A 26,409-nucleotide genomic window follows, 5' to 3' on the forward strand; every position below is an offset into this window, starting at 1 on the left:
AGGGAACGGGGAAGGCAGCGTGGCTTGGCGCGTGCAAGGTGCACAATTGTGCACCCCCTTGCGCGCGCCAACCCCCAATTTTATAACTTGTGCGCACCTGTACACCCGCGCACTGTTTTGAAAATCTACCCCATACCTTTCACATCTCCAAGATGTTGCTGAAATTTTCAGCATTTTTTTTTTTGTTTTATATTTGGCTGGAGTCTAGTATTTTCAGCTCCAGAAAGTCCAAGCAATAAAACAGTTCTCAACTCCGTTCTCAGTGCACATTTAGATGGTCAGTTTTTCAGGATATCCACAATCAATATGCATAAAATAGATATGAATGCAATGGAGACAGTGCATACAAATATTTCTCATGCATATTTATTGTGAACATCTTGAAAACCTGACTTGATAGGTGTGTCCTGAGGACTGGGAAAACCATTGCAATTAGACAACATCTGAGATTTCTGCAGATCTCTAGTGAAATTTATGAAATATCTCTAGGATAGGACAACCTCCAGTCCTCATGGTCACCAATCCACTTGAGTTTCAGGATGACCTTAATGAATATATATGATATAGAGTTGCACTTCAATTGTATATAAATCAATGTTATGAATATTCATTAGGGACATCCTAAGAACCCGAACAGATTGGTATCCATATGAACTGAATGTTGTGTACTGCATGTTGTCTGTCAGTTGTACCAGCAAACAACTGACAGCCTCCAATTTTTATAAATGGACTAAAATATGGTAAAAGTAGAAACAGCAGCAGCAGCAACAGTAGCTACAGAAATTGTAGCTTATACGTTTTGGTTTGTTTGCACAGCAGTATTAGGCCATACTGTACCTAATATATGCAATTAACATTTTTAAATAACAGGTATAAAATGTAATAAATGTCAGTAGTTATAGCAAGTATAAATTCAACTATAAGGGCTATTAAATTATAGATAAACTATTATGAATTCATATTTCAAAAAGTGCACTAGATCTCAGATAAAAGATTGAGTATTTTGCTTTCAGTTTTTCTGGAAATTTGACCTCTGTTCAAGTCTACTTATTAATTATTTGCATGTGAGCAACTTCCTATATTCTTTGCAAACATGTTTCACTTTCTTTACAGCAAGCTTTTTTTATTTTATGATAACGGTAGGCATTGATCAGATATTAACTTAAAAGCAATCTGATATTTTTACATTTTGATTTAGCTAATAAATAATTGTAAAGAAAAATTGCTATTAATATGCTGAAAATAATGCATACAAATTATATATATAGAATTAACTTTGAAATGTTAAAAAAGCACAGTGTTAAAAAGCACAAAAGAAATTGGTGTTCAAGCTTCCTGCTTGCTAAGGTATCATGATGATTCAACTTTCCTCTAATTCACAATTCACCCAATGAATTGATATGAGATGGGCATTTCTAATTTCTGAGATTTCTTTAGGGATATAAAACTGGAAGATTTTCATTGTGTATTTGTTTTTATTCTATATATTTTGGGAGCTTTTGTATTTGTTTTATTTTCTTTACCATTTAGTGTGCACTACATAAAAAATGTGCACACCAAATAAAAAATAGTGCATGCAAAAGTCATTATTTCGATTTAGTGCACATTACATAAGAACATAAGAACAAAAGAACATGACATATTGGGTCAGACCAAGAGTCCATCAAGCCCAGCATCCTGTTTCCAACAGCGGCCAATCCAGGCTACAAGTACTGGGCAAGTACCCAAAAACTAAGGGCCAGATATTCGAAACCTGACGCATACAAATCTACGCCCAGTTTTATAACATGTGCGATCTGCCGCACACATGTTATAAAATTCTGGTTCGGCATGCACAAGGGGGTGCACACTTGTGCACCTTGCATGTGCTGAGCCCTAGGGGAGCCCCAATGGCTTTCCCTGTTCCCTCCGAGGCCGCTCCGAAATCGGAGCGGCCTCGGAGGGAACTTTCATTCCGCCCCCCCTACCTTCCCCTCCCTTCCCCTATCTAACCCGCCCCCTAGCCCTACCTAAATCCCCCCCTTCCTTTGGGGTAGATTTTATAAATTTGTGCACGCGCGAACAAGAGTATGTGGGATTTCAATAGATAAGCGCGTAGCCGCGCGTATCCATAAAAATCCGGGGTTGGCGCGAGCAAGGCTGCCCAAAATCGGCAGTCTGTGCGTGCCGAGCCGCGCAGTCTGCCTCGGAGGGAACTTTCCTTCAGCCTCCCCCCACCTTCCCTTCCCTTCCCTTCCCCTACCTAACCCACCCCCTCCCGGCCCTATCTAAACTCCCCCTACCTTTGTTGTACAAGTTACGCCTACTCGAAGCAGGCGTAACGTGCGAGCGTTGGGCTGGCCGCTGGAGCATCAAGGTCCAGTCTGGGGGCTGGTCCAGAGGCCGCGGCCACACCCCCAGAATGCACCAGATGACACGCTGGCCGCGACACGTGCCCGGAACGCCCCTGATGATGCGCCGGCCATGACACGCCCCCGACACCCCCCCCCCCCCCCAGGAAAGCCCCGGGACTTACGAGCATCCTGGGGCTTGTGTGCGCCGCCGAGCCTACTCAACATAGGCTCGGCGCACGCAGGGGGAGTTTGGGCCAGGTTTTCGGGGGGGTACACACGTATCTTACGATGTGCGTATCTTACGTGCGTATCCCTTTGAAAATCTGGCCCTTTGCGTGCGCCGGGCCAGCTGCAGTGTGCCATGTTCCGGTCCGGAGGCTGGTCTGGAGGCCGCGGCCATGCCCCCGGAACGCCCCCGGATGATGCACCTGCCGTGACACGCCCCCGGACACGCCCCCCCAGGAAAGCCCCAGGACTTATGCGCATCCCGGGGCTTTGCGCGCCGGAAGCCTATGCAAGATAGGCTCGGCATGCGCAGGTGGAGTTTGGGCCAGGTTTTCGGGGGTTACGCGCGTATCCCTTTGAAAATCTAGCCCTTTGCATGCACCAGGCCAGCTGCCGCGCGCCATGTTCCGGTCCTGGGGCTGGTCTGGAGACCGCGGTCATGCCCCCAGAACGCACCCGGATGATGCGCCGTCGTGACACGCCCCCGACACGCTCCCCCCCAGGAAAGCCCCGGGACTTACGTGCATTCCGGGGCTTGCGCGCGCCTCCGTGCCTACTCAACATAGGCTCGGTGCACGTAGGGGGAGTTTGGGCCAGGTTTTCAGGGGGGGTACGCGCGTATCTTAAGATGTGCGTATCTTACGCATGTACCCCTTTGAAAATCTGGCCCTTTGCGCGCGCTGGGCCGGCTGCTGCGTGCCATGTTCCGGTCCGGAGGTCGTGGCCACGCCACCCGGAATGCCCCCGGATGATGCGCCAGTTGTGACATGCCCCTGACACGCCCCCCCAGGAAAGCCCCGGGACTTATGTGCGTCCCGGGGCTTTGCGTGCGCCGGAAGCCTATGCAAGATAGGTTCGGCGCGTGCAGGGGGGTTTGCGGTAGGTTTTCGGGGGTTACGCGTGTAACCCTCTGAAAATCTACCCCTTTATTTTTTTTTATTTACGCCTGCTTTCAGGCAGGTATAGACAGCGCGTGCCGGCCCTGTGCCGGTGCACGATCCCCAGGCCCAGCAGCAGTGGAGAGGCCTATGGCCATGACCACACCCCATCCCTGGAGTGCCCCGCCTTGCCCACGCCCCACCCATTTTTTCAAGCCCAAGGACTTGCCCGCGTCCTGGGGCTTGCGCACGTCACCGGGCCTATGCAAAATAGGCTTGGCGCGTGTAGGAGCGGGTTTTCGGGGTTACACACATAATATACACGCATAACCCTTTTAAAATCCGCCCCTAAGTATATCCCATGCTAGTAATAGCAGCGGGTATTTTCTAAGTCAACTTGATTAATATCAGGTAATGGACTTCTTCTCCAAGAACTTATCCAAACCTTTTTTAAACACAGCTACACTAACTGCACTAGCCACATCCTCTGGCAACAAATTCCAGAGTTTAATTGTGCATTTAGTGAAAAAGAACTTTATCCGATTAGTTTTAAATGTGCCACATGCTAACTTCATGGAGTGCCCCCTAATCCTTCTATTATCCGAAAGACTAAATAACCGATTCACATTTACCCGTTCTAGACCTCTCGTGATTTTAACACCTCTATCTTATCCCCCCTCAGCCATCTCTTCTCCTAACCTCTTTAGCCTTTCCTCATAGGGGAGCTGTTCCATTCCCCTTATCATTTTGGTCGCCCTTCTCTGTACCTTCTCCATCGTAACTATATCTTTTTTGAGATCCGGCGATCAGAATTGTACACAATATTCAAGGTGCGATCTCACCATGGAGCGATACAGAAGCATTATGACATTTTCCATTTTATTCACCATTAAAAGCTGAATACAAATAAAACTATTGTAGACCCCTAGAATTCTTAGGCTCCTGTGGAATTCAAGCAAGGCAAATGCAAACTGTACTGTATTCCTGTGAATCTGAAACTACATTCTTATTTTTTTAACTTTATATTTTTTGAATTTTATGAACTCATATTTTTCTAAAGCAGAGTTTCAGCAGTGAAATATCCGTCCACTCAGATATTCCAAATACGATGTCTTATATTTTACCAACTCTCTGACTTCATGAATAAGCAAATAAAAGTATACCATACTTTTGTTGTGCCAATCTCTGGTTGTAGTGAGTGAAGGCATTCTGAATAATTAGCCCAGGTTCGGTTGAAAGTCTGCACCAAGTCCCATGTCCCATTAAGGTTACATCGCCTGTATGCCAGCCCTGTGAGGATGTGAAACCACAGGATTAGGCAAATCAGCCAAATGCCACATGAAAAAAGAAGCTTTTAATGTATTACTTTGATAAATTTAATGTTAACTGATAACTGCAGATCATCAAGGAAAGGATGAAACAGTTCTAATTTTAAACTCCCTTCTCATTAACTTGGAGTTACAGTGCCTGAATCATAACTGAAAATCCCTGCATATTTCTAAAGAAATTAGGTCTAGCACAGTCCATCTCTGATGATCTGGCGCTATCTGATAAGTCTAGTAAAGACCATAAGAGACTTACCTTTGTGATTGAAGTCTAAAATATAGACAGGGCACGGGACTGCCAACATTTTTCCTAAAGTACCCTTTGGCCAGCAAACTAATCCATCCCATTCAGAAAGGCAACTATCATCTGCAGGATAAGAATATGCCAAAAAGAAGAAGGAAAATGTTAAACAGGTTTTAAATGATGCTTGTGATTTTATAGATGGTAGTCCTACTTTCTTGAAGGATAAGTGGTGGTGGTGCTGATGTGATGTTCAACATGAGTATTATCAACTTATGGATACTCAGGGCACCACTATGACGCCTAGATCTCTTTCTAGGGTTGTAGCACCTAATATGAAACCTAACATTGTGTAACTATAGCATGGGTTATTTTTCCCTATATGCATCACCTTGCACTTATCCACATTAAATTTCATCTGCCATTTGGATGCCCAATTTTCCAGTCTCACAAGGTCTTCCTGCAATTTATCACAATCTGCTTGTGATTTAACTACTCTGAACAATTTTGTGTCATCTGCAAATTTGATTATCTCACTCGTTGTATTTCTTTCCAGATCATTTATAAATACATTGAAAAGTAAGAGTCCCAATACAGATCCCTGAGGCACTCAACTACCCACACCCTTCCACTGAGAAAATTGTCCATTTAATCCTACTCTCTGTTTCCTCTCTTTTAGCCAGTTTGCAATCCACGAAAGGACATCGCCACCTATCCCATGACTTTTTACTTTTCCTAGAAGCCTTTCATGAGGAACTTTGTCAAATGCCTTCTGAAAATCCAAGTATACTACATCTACCGGTTCACCTTTATCCACATGTTTATTAACTCCTTCAAAAACGTGAAGCAGATTTGTGAGGCAAGACTTGCCTTGGGTAAAGCCATGCTGACTTTGTTCCATTATTTATTTATTTATTTATTTAATTAAAATCTTTTCTATACCGTCGCTAAGTTATATACCATCGCAACGGTTTACATTAACCATGTCTTTCTATATGTTCTGTGATTTTTATGTTTAAAACACTTTCCAATATTTTTTCTGGCACTGAAGTCAGGCTAACCGGTCTGGGGTTTCCTGGATCACCCCTGGAGCCCATTTTAAATATTGGGGTTACATTAGCTATCCTCCAGTCTTCAGGTACAATGGATGATTTTAATGATAGGTTACAAATGTTTACTACTAGGTCTTAAATTTCATTTTTTAGTTCCTTCAGAACTCTGGGGTGTATATCATCTGGTGCAGGTGATTTACTACTCTTCAGTTTGTCAATTAGGTCTACCACATTTTCTAGGTTCATCGTGATTTGATTCAGTGCATCTGAATCATTACCCATGAAAATCTTCTCCAGTACGGGTACCTCCCCAAGATCCTCTTCAGTAAACACCGAAGCAAAGAAATCATTTAATATTTCCGTGATGGCCTTATCTTCTCAAAGTGCCCCTTTAACCCCTCGATCATCTAACGGTCCACTGACTCCCTCACAGGCTTTCTGCTTCAAATATATTTTTAAAAGTTTTTACTGTGAGTTTTTGCCTCTACAGCCAACTTCTTTTCAAATTCTCTCTTAGCATGTCTTATCAATGTCTTACATTTAACTTGCCAATGTTTATGCATTATCCTATTTTCTTCTGTTGGATCCTTCTTCCAATTTTTGAATGAAGACCTTTTGGCTAAAATAGCTTCTTTCACCTCCCCTTTTAACCATGCCAGTAATCGTTTTGCCTTCTTTCCACCTTTCTTAATGTGTGGAATACATCTGGACTACCCGCATATCTTATAAAATCCAGCGTACTTTTGTTCGCACCTGGTGCGTGAACAAAAGTACGCGCTCGCGTATTTTTTAAAAATGTGCCCCATTATGATCACCATTGCCAAGCGGTGCCACCACCGTTACCTCTCTCACCAAATCCTGTGCTCCACCGAGAATTAGATCTAAAATTGCTCACTCTCTTGTCAGTTCCTGAACCAATGCTCCATAAAGCTATTATTTATTCCATCCAGGAACGTTATCTCTCTGGCGTGTCCCGATGATACATTTACCCAGTCAATTGAAGTCTCCCATTATTACCGCACTACCAATTTGATTAGCTTCCCTAATTTCTCTTAGCATTTCACTATCTGTCTCACCATTTTGACCAGGTGGATGGTAGTATACTCCTATCACTATAGTCTTCCCCGATACACATGGGATTTCTACTCATAAATATTCAATTGTACATTTTGTCTCATGCGGGATGTTTATCCTGTTATACTCTATGCCATCTCGGACATAAAGCGCCACACCACCTCCCGGGTGCTCCTCTCTGTCATTGCTATATAATTTGTACCCCGGTATAGCACTGTCCCATTGGTTGTCCTCTTTCCACCATGTCTCTGAGATGCCAATTAAGTCTAAGTCATCATTCACTGCTATACATTCTGATTCTCCCATCTTACTTCTTAGACATCTGGCATTAGCATACAAACATTTCAAAATTTGTTTTTTGTTTGTATTTTCATTCTGCTTTTTAATTGATAGGGATAAGTTGGAATTTTTTAGCTCAGGTGAGTTTTTAGTTATAGGCACTTGGACTACTTTTCTTATTATTGGAATCTCACTGTCGGGATGCCCTAATTCTAATGCATCATTAGTATCCTTTGAAGATACCTCTCTCCGAACCATGCGCTGCTGAGCAACTGTCAGCTTTCCCCTTTGTTTTAGTTTAAAAGCTGCTCTATCTCCTTAGGCCTGGATTCATCACTCTTTCACAGAATGATGAATCCTGCGAAAACGGGGGGCAGGGGGCGGCCAGCCTGTGAAAGCCCGCAGCCTTCGCACCATAGCGGTGCGCCGGCTGCCGGCTTTCACACAGAATAGCGCCACCATTTAAGGTAGCGCTATTCGGTGCACTACTGCCGACGATAACGTTACTAAACTTATTGCCAGCAGCGAAGACACCGCCGACTCCACCCCCTCCCCGCACCATCTCCTCCGCTCCCCGTCTCCTCCCCTCTCCCTAATTTGCATGATATTGCATGCGAAAAGGCCCTTTTTGCATGCGCTAGAGGCTTATTGCACGTGATACGGCCGTATTGCGTGCAATAAGCCTTTAGAAAATAACCCCATTAGATTGTGGGCTCTTGGGACAGAGAAATACCTACAGTACCAGAATGTAATGTACTTTGAAGTGCCAAAAATCAGAATAAAAATCAAATAAATAAATAAATAAATGAACTGGTGTACCACAGGGTTCTGCCCTCTTGGCTCTGCTATTCAACATTTATATATCAACAATTTTTAAATTGTTGGCCGGGCTTGGGGTGGGATGTAGACTGTATGTTAATGTTTTACAGTTCTGTATTCCGCTCCGCTCGTCCTTGGCCAAAACATCATCTTTGGTATACTTCTGTATGTCTGCCATTAAACAATGGCTCTAAGACAGAAATTCTGGTTCTCCAGTAAGGAAATCCAATTGACTTACCCTCTTCTATAAAGACTGAGAGCACAATTTTGCAGGTGGATTTCTCTGTAGAGTTTGGGGGGTACTAATTGATTTTGGTCTGACTTTTAACAATCAAATTCAATCTGTAATTCATGCCATTTATTTCAAATGGTGAGTTTTACGTGGTTTGAAAACTTTGTTGTAACCCGAAGATTTCTGGAGAGCTGTTCAGGAATTGCTCTACATTTACTTGACTACTTTAACATCATGAATATCGGTCTCCCCATCTCAGCATTATGAGTGCTTCAATTATTATACAACGCAGAGGTTTAATTAATATCTGGCTGCAGCATGAGGGATCATATCTTTCATGTCTTGTTTAGGCTCCACTGGCTGCCCTTTCAGTGGCATATATTATATAAATCAGCTCTGATAATCCACACGCTATTGGCTGTTGACTGTTTTCTGTGGGATAATTTCTTGCTCTGTATGTTTACCCCTACACAGTACACACATCTTGTGATCCTCTCAAAAAGCTTACTTGAAGTCCTGACTGTTCATCATACTTGTCTTGCAGAGCGAAGAAATCGAGCATTTTTGGTGGCAGCTCCAACTTTTTGGAATTTGTTACCTCAAGAACTTCTTCTAATGGATTAGATGATGAGCTTTAAAACTATGTTAAAAACGTACTTGTTTACACAGGCATTTTTGTAATAGCAGTGTTTGTTTATCGGGCATGAATTGTACCTACAGTGCTGAGATGTTTTGCTTTTGGTTATCATTTTGTTTTAGTTTGTTTTAGTTTATTTAATGATTTTGTATGCTATCTTGTTTGCCGCCTAGGGCTTTGACATAGGTAGCCTATAAATATCAATAAATAAATAGATATTGAGACTTATTTAGCTAAATAAACTGGATAAGTTAGACCTGCAATTGAGCAGGTATGAAGTTAGGTGGATAAACTTATTCGGCTAACTCAATAGTTATGCTACTATATTCAGTTACTGCTGAATAGACCAGATAAGTTTATCTGGCTAACTCAGGGCCAGATTCATTTCAAAACTGCACGCGTGTGTCCATGTGTGCGCGGTTCCTGGTGCGCGCACTTGGATGTGTCAATTTTATAACATGCGCGCCTGTGAGCGCATGTTATAAATTCTGATGTCCGCACGCACATGCGTGCCAGATTTTAACATCCATGTGCGCATGTGCGGGCGGACTGCAACTTGCGCATGCGGGGGGGGGGGGGGGGATTTTTAAATTATGTGCGGCGATGTGATCGGCTTTTTTTCCAGTTCCCTCCCAGTCCGCTCCAATTAAGGACTCATGATGAGCTCATGATGCCAAGATCCCTGCAGTGGTTCTGATTGGGCTGGATGAAAAAGGAGATAATTCCTCCTATCAGGCGGGGGGCCTGATAGGAGGAATTAGGGGAAGAAGTTTAAGCATGAGATTTGGTGTAGGATACAATGTAACATGGTTGCACATTCTATTAATATACTTACCAGATTCTAACTGATGTGAATAAAAATTAAATTTAGAGTAGAAAGGCTAGATAAATAAAAAGATAATCAAAGAAAAAACAATATGAACAAATAATGAATTTAGCTAGATTTTTTTTGTAAATCATCATGGGAAGTAAAACTACCAAAACTCATTATTATTTATTCTCTGTATCAAAAAGTACTTTTATGACTTTAAGTAGCAATAGTTGACTGCAGGATTCTAGAATATTTCCATGTTTGGCCTTCCTTATCTTGCATATTAACATAGTAGCTATCAGCAAGTAAGCACCTCTTGACCCTCTGAGTATGCCATGTTGCCTGTATCTACTGTCTCTGTACCTATTCTGTCACCGCAGGCCCAACTGTATCCAGTCACCTTTCTCCCTTCGTGACACTTCTGCCTTCTGAATCCATTCCAAACATTTCTGAATTCTTTTAGTAGGCAATGGTTCAGTTAAATATTTTCTCACATTTTCCTCTGAGTCTTCTTGCCAGCTTCATATTATAACACCTAGCCCTTGAGCTTCTTTTTCTAATGATATCTGCTTATACATTATGGAAGCCTGACTGAATGTTCCTTCACCTTCTTTCTTCCATGGGGTATATTCTTAAAAGTTATGCATTATGACTAAGGGATACATGTAAAGGGTTTGTTTTTTTTTTTTCCATTTTGTGTCCACAGGAAAAATGCTTAGTACATCTGGAGCTAAGAGACAGATGCTTGGAATAAAGAAACTGTCTATTTATTCTCAGCCCCTGGTGAAATTTATTTCTAAAGGTATACATTACATGCTGAATGCATGGATTTAAGCACCATCTCGTTATTTAGTGTTGGTAAGTGTACCCTATAGAAAATGAAATGTTCGTACTGATATCCAACCCATATCCATATTGCTTATCATATCTAATTGTCTACTACTGGGATATAAATCAGACTGACTTAGAATTTTGAAAGAAATACAAATATTAGCTATTGGAATTATAAATACTATTGAGTATTAATGGGATCTACAGCACATTTAAACATTTATTGCCAATGTAAAGATAAGTGTGGTTAAAAGACACCCCCCCCCCCCTTAGAATTACTGGGAAGAACAACTTAGGTAATTCACCTCCTTCCTGCAGCTGGGTTGTTGTGATATTCAGCTCACACTGCACTTTAGATTCCAGAAGTAGTAAAATCTGTTCCTCTTTCGTAACAGTGTCATCAGAATAAACCTAATTAAGAAAAGCAATTTAACAGTCAGTAAATACAAAGATATAAGAGATGCATACGTACTAAAGCTGACAGAGAAAAATAAAATAATAAAACCTTCCCATAAAAGAATGAACAGGAAGATCTCCATATAAGCCTTGGAGACAGCAGCAACGCATGTGGTACCCAGCCACCAGATCAGAAACATTGGGAAGACAATTTTTGGATACAGTAAACAAACAGAAATTTACCTAAGTAAGGGCCTTATTTTCCAATATCGCATTGGTAACGCATTAGGGGGCGTTACCAATGCAAATGAGGCTTCTTTCGTGCAGTGGGGAAAAATTGTGTGCGGCGATGTTTTCGCCATTCACGAAAACATTAGCACCGCACAATAATTCTTTCAGTCTTTTATTGCAGTGCATGATATTTGCTGGTTTCTTTTATCACGGTGCACGATAGTCAGAGAGAGAGAGAGAGAGAGAGAGAGAGAGAGAGAGAGAGAGAGAGAGAGAGAGAGAGAGAGAGAGAGAGAGAGAGAGAGAGAGAGAGAGAGAGAGAGAGAGAGAGCACCTTACTATAGTGCCTATGCCCTACATAGGTATTTTAACCCCTATGGGAGGGCCACCTTCTAACTCGGGGTGGGGATTAGATATGAGCGTCGGGGGTTGGGGGCCACTTTCGCATTCCACATGAGACCTACGGACAGAACAGTGGTCTCTAGTGCAGATTTGCTGGCCGTCGGAGTGAGGAAGCTCACTCCAAGAAGTGGTTTGGGCAACGTTCTCTCTACCTAGCTTGATGGACACTCTACCTGGGCAACAACATGCTAGGTGGAGAGAATGTTGGCCAAATCTCCGCTTGGAGTGAGCGTCCTCACTCCGACGGCCAGCAAATCTGCACTAGAGACCACTGTTCAGTCCGTAGGTCTCATGTGGAATGCGAAAGTGGCCCCCAACCCCCGACGCTCATACCTAATCCCCACCCCGAGTTAGAAGGTGGCCCTCCCATAGGGGTTAAAATACCTATGTAGGGCATAGGCACTATAGTAAGGTTCTCTCTCTCTCTCACTCTCTCTCTCTCTCTCTCTCTCTCTCTCTCTCTCTCTGTAATCCTTTTCAGGCCCGTAACGCAGTCCATAATGCGAGGTTGGAGTTGTAGTTAGCAGCAGCGCTAACACTGCGGCTGTTTCGCCGCACACAATACACAGGTTCCTGCTTTACATATACTCCGCCCCCTGAATACCAAATGACTAATTCGCAAATCATGTTAACGCGATTTGCGAATTTATCGCACGCGGTAAAGTGCTTGGAAAATGAGGCCCTAAGTTGGTCTTTCTGAAAACTGTCCTCCTCAAAATGGCTAAAAATGATGAAAGGAATTTTCAAAAGATTTAAGTGTGTAAAATTAGCATATATGCACATAAGTAGCTTGTACTCACATAAACTATATTTTATAAACATCAAAAGGATGCGCATATTTTCGGTCTTGTGCGCACATTTACATGTGCAAAAATGAGTTGGTCGAGGGACTTTCTGGGGTGGAACCAAGAGTTATGCATGCAAGTTGTTATTTCATAAGAGGCTTAAGTGTGTGTACATTTGGCAAGTTATTCATGTAATTTTATGCCTGCTAAATATCTTATGCAATTGATATCAGATTCATCTATTGTGTACTGTTAGTTGGGTGGAAGATCTGGGTGAACTGGGAAAAGTTCAGACTGAAGACTAGGAGGGTCTCAATGACCTGGAGAAATACTGGGTGAACTGTTAGAGGTTTTAGCAAACTATTGTTTTCAATTACCTGTGCATGCTTTAAAATATGTTGACTTCCACAAATAAAACAGGGCTTTAAGGGAGCAAGTCACAATTTTTTTTCATGCATAAAATATACATTTTAAAAATAGGTAGGAACAGTTTGCTCTTTCAATGCATTGCAGTCATTTGTGCATAAGGAAACATTAGTGTGTATGTTAGGGGCACACATTTGTGTATTTTATAATCTGTGTATACCTGATATGTGCGGGTTATAACAAACTGTAGTAGATCACACAGCCATATATGCATGTTTATGGGACTGTGTAGAGTTGTTTGAAAGTTACCCTCTTAGAGATAAATTTGAATAGGTATGCGTGTGCGTACATCTGTGTGCACTACCCGATGCGCACGTGACAATTTTATAACGTGCGCGGCGGGTAGTGCACGCACATGGATGCATGCGTACATGTTATAAAATCAGCGGGCCTAATCTGCACGCAGCGCAGGGAAGGGGGGTAGACCTTTGCTAGTTTCGTACGGCGTCGCATTGCAGCCTTCCCCAGTTCCCTCCCAGTCCACTCTAATTAAGGAGTGGAGATATGGACATGACATCTGGGACTAATCCGTGCAAATCTAAGCCCTCCATGTTCTACCCATGTAGATTCGGACTAGTTTTCAACTATTAATTTTAGTTCCCATCTTCATATAACAAAACACTCATAAAGAATGGATGTTAATGAATCCCACTCAGCCTGCAGCTCAATAAATTTCTTTAGCTTATACAGAAACTGCAACAAGGAGGTCTCATAGGCATTTACAAATTGCCATATTGCCCAGAGCTGGAAATACTGACACAAAAGGAAAGCTTACTCATCAGTTCCTTCCAACATGAACAGTGCAGCTGAAGAGTGTTTTAGACCATCATTGCTTACATCATCCATTTCCATTTGCTGCTGGAGTACAGTTAGCATTGAAACATAACAGAGAGAAAGGGGCAATAACAAAATAAACCCGTAAATCCCAGTTAATCCATAGCTAGATAATAAGGGAAAGCTAAATGGATTATCCTGCATGTCCATGACAGCCCCCAAATCAGTGTAAATAATCATATGCCTCTCACTCTATAGCATCCCAATGCCTACAAGTTTCACATTCTCACCAATAGAGCCCAGCACTGAGAATGGTAATTTTCAAAGCCGCTTACCCAGGTAAACTGGCCTGTCTTAAATTGCCTTCCTCTGCCCAGCTAAAAGAACATGTACTTTTAGACGGATTAAAAAGATGCATTCTTGGGGTGGGAGGGGAGAGTCTAGATCAGGAGAGGAAAATAGTGCATCATCATTTATGTTTCACAAGTATGCCTGCTATTTATCCCTGCTCAGCTGCCTGCATAAATAGGAGGTGTAAAGTATGAACGCCTTTTCTATGATCATACTTTATCACATAAAAAAAAAGGAAAATTGAAAAACGAGACAAAAAATAATATAAGGTCTGTTGCAAAAGAAAATCTTACTTGCAAGCCTTCCCCAGCTTCCTTCCCCTTTGTTGAAAATTTCTTCACTGAATAGCGGGGGATCCCCAGTCACTCCTGCCATGCAGCTGCTGCTGTTGCAAGTGGTGCTGGCAGATCCAAACTGGCACCATTGTAAAATGTTGCCATATAAAACGGCACTGGCCTGAGCCTGACCCTGAGCCTGGCTGGTGCCATGTTGTATGCCAAAAGTTTACAATGGCGCTGGCATCAGTCTATTGGCGCCATTTGTCATAGTACCCGCTGTAAGGCAGGAGCGATCGGGGTCTTTCCTGCATGGTGACGTTTTCAAAAAGAGGATAAAAGGGTCTGGAGGCTGTATTGGGGAGGTTACGGGGAGATTCTGGGAACAGAGGTTTTCCCCTTGTTGCTAGTGATGTCTTTATTTTATTTTTAATGAAGCAAACAAAAATGAATGAATTTTTGTTTGTTTTTTTTCATTCTTTCATCCATTCCTGCTTCATTTCCAGCAAATGCATATCCCTGCACAAAACTTTCTCATGATTACTTATAGGGAAAAGAAAGCCTCACAGCTGATAAAGTGACTCGTAAATTTATAAACATTGACACAAACTTTAAGTAATTAAGAGGTCCATATTAAAAAAAAGTTAGGTATCATTTATCTGGTTAAAAAAAACCAGCTGGCTACATAGGTCTTATCTGGCTGAAGTGGATTTTCAACAGTGGCAGCATAGCTGAATATTGGTGCAGAACGGCGGCATTTAGCCAACAAAATAAAAGGCATTTTGGGCATGTTGTATCAAGGACATGGTCCAAACCTAGCTGGATAAGTCAAATTTTCAGCAGCATATTGCTGCACAAATGATGACATATATCCAGCTACACCCAGGACAGCTATTTAGACTTCTACAGGTGTGGACCTTTCAAAATACCCACATAACATTGTCCAGATAACATTTTATATGGCTGTGGTCACATAGCTGCTGGCAGGTTTTCAAAGATGCAGCATGCTTCCAATTTTGTGGTGGTGGCACCAGTGGCAGTGAAGGAGATAGACTCAGTGGCAGAGGCAGCAGACAAGAAGGAGAAATCACCCAAAAAGGGGGTACAGGTCCTGTAACTGGGCAGTCTGGACAGCAGGGTCTCCCTCCCCCCCCCCCCTTTTCCCCCTTCCCGTATCCCTAACCATAACACAGAATGCAAATAAATAACACAGACAAACATATGACATATATAACTCCTACCACCCACACCAGGAACCTTGGAATTATCATTGACAAAGACCTATCGTTTAAGAACCACATCTCAAATAAAACTAAAGAAGGATACCACAGACTCCTAACCCTAAGACATCTTAAACCATTTCTCAACACTGATGATTTCAGAACTGTCTTTCAGCTTCTTATCTTCTCCACCTTCGACTATTGTAACTCCCTACTAATGGGAATACCCTTCTCTTCCCTCAAACCACTCCAAATACTTCAGAACTCCGCTGCTAGAGTCCTAACTGGAACAAAAAGAAATGACCATATTACACCCATTTTGTCCTTTCTTCACTGGCTCCCTATTACTGCACGAATTGCATACAAATCCATGACTATCATCCACAAAATTCTTAACAACGATCATCAAGGGCTAAACACCCTTAACATAACTCTTCAAAACTCCTCAAGAAATCTACGATCCAATAAATCAAACTACTTATTAATCCCCACCATCAAAGATGCTCATCTAACATCAACAAGAGAGAGAGCCTTCTCCATCGCCTCCCCCAATCTTTGGAACACTCTACCTGAAGACCTGAGAACTCAACACAACACAAAAACCTTCAAAAAAACCTAAAAACTTTACTGTTTCGCAAATTCTTCACGGATCCCCAACCATCTGCTCATACCAACTCTCAAATGAACTAATAACTATAATATACAATCTAACATATTTCCCTCCTCTTCCAACCTTACATTACTTCCTAGAACTGTTATATTATGTTTTTCTGTAATGTTCACTATGTTATAATAATATCTCAAATTTCCTTGACTATATTTGTTCACTATGTAAACCGTTATGATGGCTTTTCCGAATAACGGTATACAAAACTCTTCAAATAAATAAATAGCACACCTCAAGCTGAATTGGATGCAAATGGCTGCAGCTGTTTATTAGATGCCTTAACATGGAAATCTAATTAGGGTGCAGAGTCCTGCATGCCTACCTACACTTCTCTGTGAGAGCAGGTACCACTAGCTATGTACTTGCGCATCCGCCCAAGCGGAATGTTCTGGGGTCTTGCTCCCACGAGCCCCCAACAGGTGTGATAGGGAAATGGGCCCAGGACCAGCCCCGCGTATGCCACCATGCTGCAGGCCTACCAAGAGGCCCTCCTCTGTCGCATTCCAGCCCGTGAATACATCAAGGCCCAATCCCTGGGCCTGATATCTCCCCCCTTGCTGTCTGCTATAGAGGCATGGCCCTAGCCACTATCTCCCCTCCTTCTATACCCTCTAACCCCCAACACTTATATTCCCACACCACTCACTACTACACACAAAGAGCTCCACATACAACCCAATATCGCAATCATTTTTGTCATATTGCTGAAATTATGTTTGTTAAAAAAAAAATGGAAGTACATTCCTAATGTAGAGTCATTGATAATAATCAAAAGTTACCCACAGAAATTGCATGAAATAATTTATAAATATTAAGATTTACCTCTCCCTATTACAATCTCTCTGCAGAATTCAAATATTTCTTTGGAGGAAAGGAACCTGGAATCAACTTGGAAAATAGAATTAAAAAAAAAAAGGTAAGAAAAGCATGCAGAAACTTGGCTTTGGAAATGTTTTTCAAGTTAAGCCATGCTTCAGAGAGACAGTAAATTCTGTGAGGGAAAGAGAGCAACTGAGGTATGAATCTATAATTCAGTGCTCCTTCCAAGTAAGCTTTTTTGAGTAGGATCTTAATGTGACTCCTTTCCTCAGACATGAGACGTGACACGTCAGCTCTTTGTTCTCACGAAAAAATCCAAACTTTATAGTTCACTTTTCAACTCATTGGCATAGGGCTGCAGGCATTCCAGTCAGACAAATACAAATATAAGTACAAATAATGTAATCCAGTCTTACTTTCATAATCCGCCCACCTATTCAGCTTCCTTCTCAGCTAGGTGCCTTCAGCTTTCTATAAGCAGAAAACCTTCTACCTGTGAATAAAACCCTTGGAGAACTACACTCAGGGCTACACTTGCATGATGTTGATCCAGCTGTGCTCTTCTCCAGCTATTTTTGCCAGTTTGACATTTTTTTTACACTATTTGTGATTATACCAAATCACTTTCAGCTGGTGATCCCCAGGTGCCCCTACCCCACCGGGTCCTGCTGTCAAAACAGTGTTTTCTAGAGATGTGCAAAGCCCGAATCTATTGGTTCGGACTTTGGTTTCGGCCCGTCACAGGAAATGTCATTTTTCCCGCGGTTCGGGCTTTTTTTCTTTGGGTAAGCCGAAATTTCGGGTTAGTGCACACTAACTCCTCACTAGTGTGCACCAACATTTAAATGTTAGTGCGTAATTCATCCAAAATGAACACACATCCCTAGTGTTTTCTAGCCCTGAAGCAAGTACCATTCTGTTTTAGGCCTGTATGTTGTATGGCCGTACAACAAATTAACACTGGAGTGAATTCAGGAGTGCTGATGACATTTTGACAATAGGACTTAGGCCTGGATTTTCTAAGGTCACAGCCTTCTGAAAATCCGCCCTACAATTTTTTGGAAATATTATATATTTCCAGTTTCTAAGGGTACCTCTATCATATATGTTCAGACAATGGGAAGTACCCTAGCAGAACATCCACACAGACAGAGTGAGATTGGTATTCCTACATAGACTATGTTGTAAAATAATACAATGATATAAAAATTTTAGTTTTCCTAGCAAGAAATGTATAGTCTATGAGGAAGTTTCCCTTTGAAATCTAGGCTACGGTATATGCTACGGGTGAAAGGTGTCTGTGAACTGTGTACCTGCATCAAAGCAGGAGAAAAGTATTCACCTGAAAATAAGTATGGTGATTCCAGCCGCAATGAAAGGATACCTTGAGATAGAACTTTGAATCATATCAAGAACTGGTAAGGCCTCAGACCATTTCACTTGAAACGATCTGGGAGGCTATTCAAAACTTAAACATGAATATTGCCACAAAAGTGACCATCCTTTCTGGAGCAGTAACACAACTGGACAGTTGGGTAGCTCAAGTAGAACAGGGGCTGGTGGAGAATGAACAGCTTTTGCAAGCTACAGAGGTTAAATTCAAAGTAGTATAGATGTCAAGCAAGAACTAATAATAGAAAATCAAAGTTTGCAATTTAAAGAGAGAACTTAGAAAACCAGCTACATGCAAGGAATTTGAGATGTATCAATTTTCCTAAGCTCCCATATGGAACATCTAAAGATCTTTGGAGAAGATATATGGTGGAAATCTTGAAAATAACTGAGGATATGCTACCTATAGTCTTGAAAGCTTATACCACCTAAGAAAAAAGGCCAAATAGATAATAACAACTTCCAAGTTTTGACACAATGAGAATCTCCTAAATTGGACTTATCTGCTATTTTAGAAAAACCTGATGAAGAAGTGGTAGAGACATCGACATTAGTAATAACTCTGTTTCTTGAAACAGATAGAGAATGGATTTTAAAGCGTTATTTTCAATATCGTAATGAGCCTTTCTTGAAGCACAAAGTACAGATCTTCCCAGATCTATCTAAGAATACTCAGAGAAGAAGACAACAGTTCTTACTGTTGAAGCCACAAGTGCTTGAGTTAGGCTCTTTATTTATATTAAAATATCCATCTTATAAAACATCAAGGTCTGTCTTATCTATTCTATCAACCTTCCCAGTTAACATCATTCTTAACTAATAAAAAGAATATTTCATGTATTTCAAGTTCATCTGTAATTGCGAGCCCAGTAACTCCATAAGCTGTACCTACTAAACCTTTAAATACAGTATGTAGTTTCCCATTTACTGCCAATTTACTTTGTTAATTTCTTTTCCTGGGATTGTGGAATTCTTGGATCTTATTGTGGGCTTGGGCAATGTTTATATCTTTAAAAAAAAAAAAAAAAGAGCACTTATTCGTGATATTCTTGTTTTTGTTGTAAAGCTAAGTGTAAAGCTTAATTTGATTGGTAAGTGTTAAATGTATGATATATGCCTACTCTTTCAAGTATGTTACTTGAAAATTATGTAAAATGAATAAACAGAAAATAAAATAATAATAATTTTAAAAAAAGTATGGTTATTTCATGGTTGGAGGAGGGAATATTCAAACTGTGTTTTCACAGAAGTAAATGTGTTTTACATGCAAACATTTTTTAATATTGCTCTCAAAATGAGTAGGCCTCTAAAGCTCAGCAATTATTCTTCTGAGTCTTTCTAAATGATGTCCTTTCGGATATCTAGTTTTATTGTGAAAATGATTATTTTAAATTAAAATCTCAACAAATATTCAAACACAGATACGATGGGTTTCAAGAGCTCAGTGATAACCATATGCTCTGCCTTGATGGATGTCTGGATTCAGGAATTTAGCCTAGTTTAATATCACATATTATTTGAGGAAGGATGTATTCAGAAGCAGAACTTCCTGGAGGATGGAGAATGAAGGGAAAGGGATATTTATTTTATTTAGCTTATTTTTATATTTTGCTTTTTGGCACTTCAAAGCAGATTACATTCAAGTACTGTAGGTATTTCCCTATCCCCAGAGGGCTTACAATAGTAATATTAATTAATGTATCCAATGAAGATCTCAATTTAATACTGAATAAAAGTAAGATGACGTAATTAATAAATAATTATAAATAAGCCCCGCCCATAGTTGCATGAACTTTCTTATACTCACTGGGCCTGATTTTAAAAAGCATTTACTCGAGTAAAAACCAGGTTTACTGGAGTAAATTCACTTTACTTGAGTAAGTGGGTTTTTGAAAATTGCTATAATATATGCCATAGACTTGTCTATAGGATTTACTCACATAAGTGCACTTTACTTGAGTAAATGGCTTTTGAAAATTGCTACAATAGTAGCTACATTTACGCATGTAACTCCTTTTGAAAATTACCCCCACTGTGTTTATGCTCTAATGCAGTAAGAAAGTTAAAATCTTCTATATCTGAGACTGGGAGGGCAATTTTCGATGGCCCAGGTTGTATGTGTATCTCCTGTGTCACGTGGTATATCCCAGAGTGTGTGAATCCCAGTGCTAGAGCCCAAAGATAAATGTGAGCATGCTCCAGAGGAACTTGTTCAGTTTTCCTGGCGTGTTGATTGTGTGTAAAAAGCAGTGGTGACTTGAGAGTGTTAATTCCTGATCTCATGGCAGAATGAGTGGTTGGCAAGCTCCCTGAGCATTTACTTTAGATCCTGAGAGTACTTATGAAGTACCACTGCAAAGCATCTTCAGTCGTAAAGGAGACTAAAATCAGCATCTTTACTTTCTCAGTAAAAAATAGAACTGTGAATATAAATGGAACACCTTTCCATGCGATAACCTTGTGAAAGGGTTACAGAACTATATTTTTGTAGGGGCACTGTGCTAGCCCCCCTATCCTAGCACAAAACCCTTTAATTTCTGGCTACACTGTATCACTTGTCTTTTCACTCTCTCCTTGCCCTGGATGCCTTGCACTATCCCCCTGTGGTTGTGTCAGCCACTTTGTGCAAGAATTAATAATCTCTCAGGCTGAGCAGTTATATATAAACAGGCTTCTAACCAGTCAGGCATTCCTCAAATTTTAAGGTGCAGAGAGGAGGGAGGATAATTACCTGACAAAAGTGTTGCAGCACTGGAGTCTGGAGCAGGATTCATTTTTGCAGAGGTATTATGATAAGAAGTATAAATGAGGAGATATAGGGAAGCTGATCCAGGTATTTACCATATGGCAAAACTGAAGATGGAGATGAGGAGCAGTGCACACAATGGTACAAACAAAATAAATCAAGTGTAGCAAAGACACACTTGAGGATCCTTAGACTTCAAATGAAATTTCATTCATTGCAATAGGTGCCAAGCACTGCTGCTATTCTTTAATAGGCAGTAGATTAGAAATGAAACAAACATCGGTCCCCCGACACGGACCGTGTTTCATCACTCTGGCTGCATGGGCAGGGACAAGAGCCCAAAACTAGTGAATAACCATGTAACAAAATATTAACAAAGCTTGGCGTTTCCGAGCAATGTGAAATAGTCAAGGCAGCTAAAAAATGATACTATTCGTCCCTAGGGCCCCACAAACGTTAAATCAGGTGTTCAGAAACCAGAAGACCACCCAGGGTAAAGAGACAGAGCCTAAACACCAGCACTACATGCGGTTCATATAATGCATTAATTGATGATGAGAACAACTATGGAATATAAACGTTGAGATGAGAGAAATGTTGAAATAAGATGGGCAAATGAAAGTCAAATAAGTGTCACTGTTGCTTTATCTATGCCCTAAAGAGTTGAAAAAGTGTTTAGTTCACTCTTATAATAAGAAAAATTCTCTGTTAGTTTATTCATTCCCTGAACATACAAGCAATTTAATTCTTATAATAGCAACTGATAACAACTGCCGAGGAAGCTATAATGATAAAACAAAGGGCCCTTTGATGGGATTGCATTATATAGTAGGAAATATATTCAATGAACAGGGATTGCATTGAGTACAGGGAATATATTGATAAGGGTGTACATAGGAAAAATATATTCCATAGAAAAGGAAAAATGTAAAAGAAATAAAGACATAAGGTAAAAATACAATTTGAAGAGTTTAGTTTAAAATTAATAAACTTGATGAAGGGTAGGTGGATAGAAATACAGTGATTGACTAAAGGTCACCAGAAGACTTAGGGTGATTCCTTTCTGCTTAATGCAGTATGTAATATGAGTATTTTTACCATTCCACCTTCATTCTTTTTAGAAATACAAATAAGCTAAATATCTTTTAAAGTACAATTATATTATTGTTCCTAGCTGGGCTCACATTTTTATTCCTCCTCCATGGGGACCCACCCACAGAACTCTCTCTCTCTCTCTATGGCTTTTAAAGTGGACTAGGCTAGATGCCTGATCCTGTACAGGTTAAGGCGGGTTTGTAGGGCCACTCCTTTACAGGAGGAGATTATCACCCAAGAACCTGGGTATTAGGTGTGTCAATCTCTAATCTCAATAAAAGAATCAGAAAGTCATTTGTCTAGTGTTCCAACTTAAAAGTCTTTACTAAAGCACTTATTGAACAATGACTTGGCACAGAATATACTTGTTAAATCCATAATCCAGAAATAAATACTTTCAACCAGTAATTATGTAGCCCCCTCATATTTATTGCTTGGGGTCTCTACTATTCTTGAAATTTATGGACTCCACCAGCAATTCCATACAGAACTTAGAGGACTATCAGGACACTATACACAGACATTCCCTCCAATTTAGAGTGTCTTAAACCTGACAGAAAAGAATATTGCACTCAAGCCAAAACTGGTAAGCTCATAGAAGCATTTACGATCAAAATTGGTGTTCAGTCTCAAGCTCCTAAATGTCTACAATTGTCTTTGGCCACATTAGCAATGTCAATAATAGCAAAAATCTTCATTCTCTGGTAACTTATTACTTTGTCTTATGTAAATAAAGGTGGAAGTATTTTTGACATATTCAAATATGTGTCAGAGTGTTTCTTCTATTACTTCCTTCTAATTCTCTGTCATTATTGTCCTTTTCTCCATGTTTCCCCGTCCTGCTTTGTATTCTGTGAAATCTTTTTATACTGTTGAGGAGAGGAGGAAGGCCTATGGGAGCCCAGTAGCTAGTCACTTGCTTCTGGAGCAGCCAACTGGGAGAAGGCTCATTGCTTTTGTACTAGTCAGGGGACCTTAGAAACTTCTATTCATAGTCAAGATTCTTATTGCCAGCAGTGCTTGCTTATGTATTTATTTATTTATTTATTTGTGAAATTTAATTTCACATCGTCAAAGTCATCAGTACACGTTACAAAATAAAATTGGTCAAAATAACCACAGATGTGATAGCAATGATCTGGACAATCAAGACAATACCATGGAAACTGTCCATTTGCACACTACAATGAAACCTTTGTCGGTAACTTTCAAACCAGTGCGCAGGCGCACATGCGTCAGCAAAATCAAAGCATGGAGACCTCTTTAAAACAGGCAAATGAGGCTTAAGCATGTGTAAGACATATAGCATGGCATGCTCTTTCACATGCTATTTAGCGAGTGCTTGTTAAGCTGAAATTTAACACTTGCCTCAGACCAAGTGTTAACTTGCAGCATGCATACTTTGGCATGGGCTCAGCTGAAATATGCAGCTATTTTATAACTTGCGTGCGTATATGCACGCAAGTTATAAAATAGCCTGGCCGCGCACACATGTGCTTCAAATTTTAAGTAGGCACATGCATGGACGCACAAATCCCTCTTTTAATGCATAAGTCGGGGGATTTTAAAAGGGGTGCGCACCGACGCCATTACCAGATTATCAGTTAGTCCAGCAGTTCACCCAGTTAACAGCTAGCCCCCCCCCCCAGATCCCCTGGTTTGCTAGCCTGTACTCTCCAACATATTCCAGACTTTTGAAACTCCTCTGAAATGGCTCAATCTTATTTTTTTTAACTTACCCGCCATCCATAGCAGAAGTTACTCAGTAGGAGACCTCATCACGCACCAGGAAACATAAGTATGTACGCACGTGTCTCGTGGCCAGGCCCCAAACCACCCATGTCCCAGCCAGGCCCCGCTGAAGCCCCGCAGCTTTTTGAGATGAGCGTGCTGCGGGAGATACATGCGCATCTAGGTGGCTTTTAAAATCCACTCGGTGCACGCGAGCCCAGCTTATTCTCACATCCCCCTGATTAATGCGTGTGCTGGAATTTTAAAATTCATCTTCCTGTGTCTTGTACATTGTGTGGTGTGGAGCAATACTTAAAAAGCCTCTGTGATGTGCAAATATTTTGTCTGAGAAGACATATTTGTAGTGTGAAAGTGTATGTGCATTAATTCCAGAAAAACAGTGTGTGGCAAAGAGAAATGTGATAAAAAAAAATCCATCCTCAAGGGCCTGTCTCATCTTCTCTATATGGTGCTCTGTTTGCATTCAGCTGAGCCCATGCCAAGGTATGCATGCTGCAAGTTTACACTTGGTCTGAGGCAAGTGTTAAATTTCAGCTTAACAAGCAATCGCTAAATAGCATGTGGAAAGAGCATGCCCTGCTATATGTCTTACACATGCTTAAGCCTCATTAGCCTGTTTTAAAGGGGTCTCCATGCTTTGATTTTGCATCCCCCAAGTCCTTTGAAGGGGTTTCATTCCCCAATGTCATTCACCCACCCCCACCCCAAGGATCATTGAAGATATTCCATGCCTCAAGACATATGAGGCTCTGAGTCCCAAGGAATGCCCTTTTATTCACTACCCAGGTTTTCCCAAATTTCCCCATCCCCACCTACCCCATCTGCCAACAGGCTTTTCAGGGCAAGAGGAGTCTCCACTCACTGCTGCTCTGCTGACTCTGAAAATGTTGGGAGGGGATGATGGCCATGGACAGTTCTTTAATCACTGATCACTAGCATGGAATTACTGCCACTAGTAACATAGCAGTATTGCCACAACTGGTATCATACATGTGTTATGAGCCATGATAAAGATTTAACACAGTAATCACAGGGATCCCATCTTTCAAACATTTGCATGTGCAATTGAACATTCAGAAATTAATACTATAATTTTATAAACTGTACACACATATATTTCAGTGTGGTTGTAAATTTCCGATGCATGAAAATGCGTGCTCTACCTATTTTATATAACACTACTAAATCCAAATAGAGATCACCCCCAAATGTATGTAAGATCACTCCTAAAACTCACCTGGCACTAACTTTTTTGGTTATTCTCTGTTGCCTTGCTCAAATACTTTCTCAATAAACCGGGTATATTCCCAGTAAATCTAATGGGAGGAAGAGGATGGTTTCATACCTTTGTCTATGGGCAACCCCCTCGGTGTCTTGCTGTTTAATCATTAACTCACCCTCCAACCTCCATTTCTTTTATTGCAAATATGCTATTTAAAAACTTCAAGAGCTAGACAACAGGGAAACCCCTGTTTTCTTTAAACTTTTTTTTATATGTTTTTAACTTTTATTCATGTATTTCCCCATGTGAAACGCTCTTCTTATTAATTCGTTAAACCATCAGAAATATGGCGTTACATGGAGGCTTTTTGAGCACCTATGAAGCTGAGGTGGCAACGGAAAAACATTGCTTTGGATTTTATGGGATGGTTTGAAGTGGGAGTTTTCGAAGCAGGACTTTGTCAACAGATGAACATTTCAAAGCTAAGTAAAGTGGTCATATTTCTGATGGTTTAACGAGGGCAGCCTCGGAGGGAATGGGGGAAAGCCATCGGGGCTCCCCTAGGGCTCGGTGCACGCAAGGTGCACAAGTGTGCACCCCCTTGTGCGCACCGACCCCGGATTTTATAACATGCGCACAGTTGTGCGCGCATGTTATAAAATCGGGCGTAGATTTGTGTGCACCGGGTTGCGCGCATAAATCTACGCCCGCGCGTAGATATTAAAATCAGGCCCATAGTGCATCACAATTACAAAAGCATTAAAGGCAGGAAGGAAGCCCTATACCACAGTAATCTTATTTTTAGGGCAGTCACTAAATATAGTAGATATTTTTTTTTAATCATTCTAGTAAATTCCCTGATAAAGTATTTTTTCATCCAGTGATGTTTAGTTCCAATGTACAAAATAGTATGTAAGAATGCACCTAATCCCTAACAATATTTTCACTCATGGTTAACCAACACTTATTAGACCATACCCGGAAGTATCGTTCTCAGAAGGCTGGGATTGGTCAGCCCAGCACTATTTATTGAGGCTGATCACCTGCAAAAGGCAGAGGGTGTTGGAGTTGAGTAGTTAGATGTTGGCTCGGTCCCTCTGGTCTAGAGAAGAGAGGGAT

General features: G+C 41.0%; 1 protein-coding gene across 1 annotated transcript in view; it reads right to left on the reverse strand.

The window, feature by feature from the left end:
- The window catches only part of PTH2R (parathyroid hormone 2 receptor), a 161,807-nt gene that overhangs the window by 116,840 nt on the left and 18,558 nt on the right, over nucleotides 1–26,409 (reverse strand). Inside the window, exons 4-6 of the mRNA XM_029607921.1 lie at nucleotides 11,043–11,148; nucleotides 5,018–5,128; nucleotides 4,605–4,726 (exon numbers count right to left, since the gene is read on the reverse strand). Of these exons, the coding sequence (XP_029463781.1) occupies nucleotides 4,605–4,726; nucleotides 5,018–5,128; nucleotides 11,043–11,148 (339 nt within the window). The remainder of the gene's footprint in view (nucleotides 1–4,604; nucleotides 4,727–5,017; nucleotides 5,129–11,042; nucleotides 11,149–26,409) is intronic.

The sequence above is a fragment of the Rhinatrema bivittatum genome, chromosome 6, assembly GCF_901001135.1.
Source record: "Rhinatrema bivittatum chromosome 6, aRhiBiv1.1, whole genome shotgun sequence".
Lineage (NCBI taxonomy): Eukaryota > Metazoa > Chordata > Amphibia > Gymnophiona > Rhinatrematidae > Rhinatrema > Rhinatrema bivittatum.